General features: G+C 34.9%; 1 protein-coding gene across 3 annotated transcripts in view; it reads left to right on the forward strand.

The window, feature by feature from the left end:
• LOC117120289 (uncharacterized protein KIAA0825-like) overlaps positions 1 to 8,165 on the forward strand; it is a 58,548-nt gene that overhangs the window by 8,808 nt on the left and 41,575 nt on the right. For 2 of the 3 annotated variants that reach the window (XM_033265301.1, XM_033265300.1), the window contains exons 6-8: positions 3,541 to 3,692; positions 4,614 to 4,752; positions 5,645 to 5,688. In XM_033265301.1, coding sequence (XP_033121192.1) covers positions 3,541 to 3,692; positions 4,614 to 4,752; positions 5,645 to 5,688 — 335 coding nt within the window. Of the gene's footprint in view, positions 1 to 3,540; positions 3,693 to 4,610; positions 4,753 to 5,644; positions 5,689 to 8,165 lie in introns of all 3 variants that reach the window. The other variant, XM_033265302.1, reaches the window with a different exon arrangement.

The following is an 8,165-nucleotide window of genomic DNA, read 5'->3' on the forward strand; positions in this document are numbered from 1 at the left end:
AACCTGAGGGTGGGTGGGGGAGATTTCATCAAAACATTAGTGATGGAGGCATGTGATAGACGGACGGACGAACCTGGGGGTGGGTGGGGGAGATTTCATCAAAACATTAGTTGTTGAGGGGGAGGGGGGGCAGAGAGCTTCATCAGATGATTTTTGGGAAAATAGTGGTCAGAAAATACAGCATCTGATATACAGTCCCGGGTGGGGGAGAACCTTAAAATTATGGAAACATAATAAACTGACCGTCTATCACATTATATTTGGGAAAACAATTGCCATAAATGTACAGCATCTGATATTCGGACCTGGGGTGGGAAAAATCGGACACATATACAGCATGTGATGGAGTGACATTGGGGGTGGGACACAATGTGATCGTCCTTGGGTGGTCTATGATATTTTGGAAAATAATGGATGTACTATATGTATACAGCATCTGATATTCGGACCTGGGAGTGGTGGAAGTTATGGACACATAAATATACAGCATCTGATAGATTGTCATTGGGGAATGGACATAAATATACAGCATTTGAAATTCGGACCTGGGGTTGTGGGAAAATTATAGACACATAAATATACAGCATGTGATGGACTGGCATTGGTAATGGGGGAGGTCTCAATTGACAAGTCTCTATGCAGCATGTGATGGGCAGTCCCGGGTGAGGAGAACCTTAAGTACGTAACAGGCTACAATATGTGATGGACCTTGGGAGGTCTATCAAAATGATGTTTGGCTTATAATTACAATTATATAAAAATATAAAAACCATGAAATATTGCACAAAGGCAAGCACAAGTCATACAAGTATAAAACAGTTAAAAATTGAAGAAAAAATAACTAGAATAATTAAAAACCACATTAAAAGACAGCAAAATTTAGTCAAAAAAAAAAAAAAAAAAAAAGCGAAAAACATCAATAAAAAAAAAAAAAAAACATCAATAAGAAGCAGCATAGTCATTGTTTAGTCTAATGATAGTAGGAACTTGTGAAATTCTATATCTCTCATGTTTACATATTGGCACTTCCAGCAATTGGTATATTCTTAGATTTCTAGTAGGCAAGTGGTAATTAGGTAACAATTCTCTAAAAGTATCGGACTTAAGAAGTTTTTTTACCAAAGTTCAAGGTAAGTACATTTCTTTTGTGTTCTAAAGTAGGCACATTTAAAACATTGCATGCATTGACATAATTATTGTAATCTTTATCCAGAATAATCCTGAATGCCCTTTTCTGTACACGTTCAATAGCATTCCTATTATGATGGGTTAGCGCACCATGCCATACAGGAGCTGCATACTCAAGCACGGGTCTAATATAAGCCTTATAAACACTGATGAGATCAACAGTTCCATGCACGTTTAAGAATGCACAGTGCAAGCAAACTCCTAGAGGCTCTGGCAACAATATCATCAGTATTAATGTCCCACTTCAAATTATTCTGAATAATAACCCCAAGTAGCCTTAAGTGATCATAAACATCTACTGTAGGACTGTACCACTGAGCTCAAATTTTGGAGAAACCATTTCATCCGTTTTAAATTTGAAAAAATGTATCGTCATAATATGGCATTTAGAAGAATTAGGTATCATGCTATTCGACATACACCATTGATTAACATCATTCAAAAGGACCTGCATGGTAGGTTCGGCATTTCTGGCAACCACTTCCCCAAGGGTGAGATCATCGACGTACTTCCATCTCCTACGGCACTCAGTAAGTGCATCATTAATCAACACCAGGAAAAGGGTAGGTCCTAGCAAAGTACCCTGGGGTACTCCACAGCTAATCGGAGTGTAAGGAGATATTGACCCACCAAACCTGGTGCTCATGACACGCCCACCGAGGAAGCTGCAGATGATGGGGACAATCGATGACCTCACCCCCAGATCAATAAGCTTATTGATAACTACGGAATGATCAACACTATCGAAAGCTTTCATAATGTTGATCACGCATAAATTAACAAAAAAACCATTCTTTTCAATGTCTTTAGGAATGGTGTCGATAAGACTAATGAGATAATATGACGTAGAGCTTTGTTTCCTGCTTCCAAATAGCATTTTGTCAAATTTATCATTAATGTCAGAAAGAATCCATTGTAAAATGAAGTACTCAAAAATTTTTGCCAAGGTGGGCGTAAGCGAGATAGGTCTGAGATCATTAATAGCGAGCTAGGGTTCTTAACCTTGGGCACCGGGACAGTAGTAGACCTTTCCACACTTCAGGAAATATTCCTTGCTGCAAAGCTGTATTGAAAATTTCGGTAATAGGCGGGGCTAATTCAGGGGCCTTTAACAAACAAACTGGTGGGTCGTCCGGATGGCCAGCTTTAGATGGTTTGAGATTATCAAGCTTTTTCTTAACCTCCCAAACATGAATAACTGGAGGCGGTCCAGGTGCAGGTAGATACGTAGGCAATTTACACAAGTTAAATGGTGGCAGACCATTGCAGATTGCTGCAAAGTGTTCATTGATTAATGATTCTGGTTTATTAGATTGGGATAAACTTAAAATATTGGGTGATTTACGTTGGTTAAAGCCACACAGACTTTTTATCCCTTTATGCCACTTGGCCGGGTTATTTGATTTAAGATCTTGTTGAAATATTCAATTTTAGCTTTGTAATACCTCTCTGAACGATATTGCGAAGTTTGCGCTACTTGCTGGTTTTTCCATATTTTTTATAAGCTTTTTGTCTAACATCAATCAACTTTCTCACTTTATGTGTCATCCAGGGCTTATCAGCAAGGTGTTTGCGTCTGGTGACGACAGGAAAGTTCTTATTAAACGCATCATTAAGGATTGCGTTAAATAAATTGGTTTTAAAATTTACGTCCCGATATGTAGATAGTGATTCACACCAGTTGTAAGTCGTGATCCATTGACCAAATGATCTAACAGACAAATCTCTATACGGCTGTGATTGAGTAGTGACTATTTTTTTTATTATATACAGTACATTAATCTTTTCCACGGCACTGATTAGAACTGTATTGTGGTCACTTCGACCTATAGGAGCAAGATATTCAGTTCTTTATAAAATTCAGGATAGTTCATAAAAATCTTATCAAGACATGCATTCTTTCTGGTGTTTAAGTTGACTACCTGCGTAAACCCAGCATTGGTGAGTTCAGATGTGTCAAGATTGGTGAAATCGCCCATGAGGACTATGGGTGCTTCCTACAAAGGAACGTACACACCCGCAGGGTTCTGGTTATTATTATTATTATTATTATTATTTTTGTTAATATTATTATTGTTATTATTATTATTATTATTATTATTATTATTATTATTATATGCACATTTATACTCTGTAATGGAGAGGGACAAACATAAAGTGTCTTGGCCAAGGACAAATGCAAATCGCAACACTCAAACCCCCAACTACAAAGCCACAACTGCTGTGCCAACTGCTTCCACGATACATAGTACCGATGTTATGAAACCAAGCTTCAGATAAGAAAAGAATCACCTAACAGTCTAAATTTCATATGAACTTTGTAATATATTTCTACCAATTGGTGTTTTGAAGGTGTTCTGAAGGTTAGCAGAGAGGCAAGGATGAGCAAACTTGGTCTATCAACTGATTCAACATTACCATTGGGTACAGTACCACCACTATTTAGTGCAGTTGCCACTATGGTTGCAACATCATCAAGTCAAGGCACAAAGAATTTGCAGAAGGTAGTGTAGTATAAATATTCAAACAATCGTATTTTTATTTCAGAATTTTCACTTCATGTACGTAAAAAACAAAACAATAGCTTTAAACTATGCTAAACCTAGGAAATTGGCTATCACCATTTAGCTCAAGTTCAAATTAATAAAAGTATTCCACTTGACGATGTTCATACTTTTTAGAAATACTTCATATAAAATCTTTTTAGAATAAAATCATATAAAACCTATTAATGAAACTAAGCCTGTGTCCAAGATACAAATTTAAAAAGGTACCGTAACTTTGAAATAAAATTTGACATAGGTTAACAATTTCCCACACAATTAAATTTGACGAGCGGTACTGGGTAAAGACAACTTTATTTTTTGCTTCAAACAAGTATGCATTCATAGAAGTCTGAAGATAAATAAGCCTATCCTAGTGAACATAAAAGGGTCGGGGACCAGGACATACCTTTGACTTTATATTGACAAAGATAGAAAAATTTTAAATACAGACACAATGTATACATAAATAGGCCTTTAAAAAAAAGTAATAGTTAATGAATGTATGATGTTAGTAATCTGTTAAGGTAAAATATAAAAGAATAATGGAAGTAAGAAGAATAGGAAAGAACCTCAGAGCAGCTGAAATATTTATTTATTTCGGAAATCAAAATTGTATAATTGATTGATAAAGTTATCAGTTCATATACTACAGTAATTTAAAACTTTACATCCCAGTATAAGATCACACAAATCTGGAAATTAAATATGAAATGAAAAACAGATTAAAACTATTCATGATTCAAAGTTTTGTGGGGATTTTTTACAATTACTGTATAAAATTTATTACTAGCCAAATTTAATGAATTAGGGAATTTTATTTTTTATGCATATTATGTTGATTGGCAAAAAAATAAAGTATTTGAAAAAATTTATTCTCAGTTAGAACATTGGTGGAAGGATATCTTGTCTGGCTTTGAGGAGCAGTTAGTCACCATGATTCCTCTGTTGGTCCAACAGTCGCTGTCTAACCATGACACTGCCATCCGCACTACTCCGACTACTGGTACACTTGTGTGTGGTAAGTTTCTGTTGAATCACTTTGTTGTATATAAGTTGTCAGGCCCACCATATTTGACCCTTTCTGACAGAAACAAGTAATATCAACATTTTGTGTTACTTCCTGAAACATGTTAATACCACAATTCCAGGGAAAATGCTGCCACAGAATTAAAAGCTGCATGTACGAAGAAGTGATAGACTGTTTCACAACTAACACCTTGAAAATTAAATCCATTGAGTTTTGGTCTATAATTGATCACTGACTTTTTTCAGGAAATGTTTTTTGACAAAAGTAAGTACAGTATGAGCCCTTGCTTCTCCTTGTCAGATAAGACTATGGTTGAAAGTGGATTTACCTCTATGTTAAATAATGCAACCAAGTAGATATAGTTCTATTTGTAAGAAAGACAAAAACTTCCATAAAATTATACTTACAATTTCTGACAATAAGATGTATTACATCATGTAATTTCTTTTTGTCAGAAAATAATATACAGTAGTTCACTATACCTTATATTTTCTGAAAAAGAGTAGTCAATTGCTTCTTTTTGTGAGAAAAAAAATCTACAACACTATCTTGGTTTCTTTTTTTAATGATCCATACTTTAGCAACTGAAAAACTTATTTTGATCAGAAAGTTTAAGTCTCATTTAAAGAAACAATTTCATGAAAAAATCAATAAAAATTTTGATTGCTTCTTTGTGTCAGCAACTACTGCTCCTCTTGATGACAATCAAACTCATCATCTTTGCTAGCTAAAATCCTGAGGATTACAGACCTATATTGTAGGAGTCAATTCATTCTTCCTCTTGTCCTTTTATCCAATGTATCTTTTTTATCCAATTTGTTGCTCATTTCTCTCATTAACTGTACAAATACACAAGGATTAACGATTATTTTTTTTCTTTCAGAACAACAATATGGATGGTCATCCTGCCCAAGATATGTATCCAAGGTAATATTAATATCTTGAGGTGTTTACATAAACAAATATTATACAAATATTGACTGCTGAAATCTATTGCCCCGAGGTGATGTAGAGACCATAGGGGCAATGGATTTCACTGTTCCCCAAATTTAGAGCAGTCAATATTTGTTTTATATACGGTACCTCATTCATAGATTTTACGAGGCCTAAAAAAGTACTTAATTCCTAGCCTGTTATATTAGAGTATTAGAGGCATACTAGGCTTAGACCTAGGTCTACTACTTACTACTACTACTCGACTAGCTAGGCCTAGGCGATCAAAGAGTGTGTCTAGCTCTTCTTTGCTTATTTTCTAAATTTCAACAGCACCCATCGTCTTGCAATATATTTGTCGAATATTGATAAGACATATTTAATTTGTCTCTCGGTGCTTTTGCTATTGGCTTCATTAAGAAGTAATGCTAAGCCTAGGCTAGTCCACCTATATTTCGAAATGAGCAGTCGCCATATTTATTTATCGTCTACTCGCTGATCCGTGACGCGGTCGGGGGATAATCTCGTCGTAGAAGTCGCAGTCCCCTTTACCGTCAGCAGCACGATGTAGTGTGCCTAGAGTTTGCACATCGCGACGGGTCAAAAAAGTACTATTTTTGAGGGGATTAGTACTTTCTATTGCCCTGATTCTTAACCAATCAGATGCCTAGAATTTATGTATGAGGTATATAATATATTATATCTTGGAGGAAATTCATCAAGTTATCTCATAGGTATGTTGTTATTAGATATTTAAACACAAGTTTTATTGATACGGAGCAGCTTTCTGAAGACTATTTAAAGCCCCATTCCCAGCAAAATTTCACTAAAAACAGATTTTTTTTTTTTAAAAGATGCATATGCATTACTCCAATTATTATAAATCATGGAAAAATATTGGCATACATTTTAGTTTTATGCAAAAGAATAAAAAAAATGAGAAATACAGACTATTTCTCATAGAATATTACCATTTTCTCGACGAATTCTTCATTACTAGGCAAATTCGGAGGTTGTAGATCGCATCCGCTGGAATACTCTCGCTTTTATGTATACTTTATACAGTCAATAAAGTGCGCCCTCTCTAATGGATTAGTTTTTGTACTTCGCATCTCGCACAATGCAGTCGTTCGAGTAGGCCTGAGATATGTTTGTTTAAGTGTCAAAATCTCGGTCAGAATCAGTTTTTTAACAAATTTGAAATAATTCCTATGTAATATTATATTTCACAAGTGTCAATACTAGCAACGGAAAATATCACGTCGGCCATTTTTATGTGTGATAAAAGAACCTAAATCGAGGTAAGGCTAGGCCTAGCCTAGCAGTGTTGGGTAGACTAATGTTTTCAGAGCCTACTATATTTCTTCGCACGACCTATCGCAAAATCAAACATGAAAAATTCATCCGCATTTATTTTTTGTGTGGAACACAAAAAAAAAATCAAATTTCAGTCTTATTTTACATTTTTTTCATGCATAAGAATGTCAAAATTTAGTTAAACTAACAATTCCGTATTATATTTATAAATCTTTATAACATTATACAAAAATTAGATTTTTCTTAACAACTGAAATTTTGCCAGGAATGGGGCTTTAACATAAATATGATTAGCCACACAGACATTCTACAGTTCAATAATGTTTACTTGAATCAGACTTTGCAGTGTATTGAAACTGGTGCGTAGATTTTATGAGCTTTTGTGGGAATTGAACCAGTGACCTTCAGAATGTGGTTCACTAGTTGTCAATGGTTGTCTCCAGTGCAGAACCTCACTACCACTCTCACAAAACATTGTTGTAATTATAATTATCTACTGTAATGTGAAATGTCAGGGATATGACCATGTGTCAAACAAAATGCACAGCAGTGTAATCGAATATTATTCAGGTAATATACTTTTTACGGCATTGTAAAAATATTCCTTTAAATTATACAAAAATTAATGGTCAAGACTTGAAGGAAGCTACTGAAAACAAATATTTACACCAATGTTTTTTCTTTATTTGACTCTCTTTACTACATTGAAGATATGTAATACATTATAAAAACCCAATTATTATGGATGAAAATACTCATTTCACAACTCAACTCATTTATACTGGTTGAGTTAAAACCTTCATTGTGACATCTATCAAGAGACATGATCACACCATCACACACCTACGAATACAACTTGACCGTACCAATACAGACAGACGAGAATAGCTGGTACTGGTTTACCAGGTACAGTAGCTCAAACACAAAGAGACCCTTAGGGGAGAAGCAAGTTAGGCAAGACTTTTTTAATACCTTGTTAATAGCGAACTTAGTTTTTTAGAGATCATCAGAGGGGGAAAAAGTCTCACCTAATACTGTACGAGGTAGTCCAAACCTTGAGCGCTTTGGGACTCCAGTATAAAGCAATGATCAATCCAACTACATTATATACTGTATGATATTGTCAATATGATTAATTAACAGGCATTTAATTA

Source organism: Anneissia japonica, unplaced genomic scaffold (assembly GCF_011630105.1).
Source record: "Anneissia japonica isolate Jap-2015-1 unplaced genomic scaffold, ASM1163010v1 scaffold284947_len354889_cov159, whole genome shotgun sequence".
Lineage (NCBI taxonomy): Eukaryota > Metazoa > Echinodermata > Crinoidea > Comatulida > Comatulidae > Anneissia > Anneissia japonica.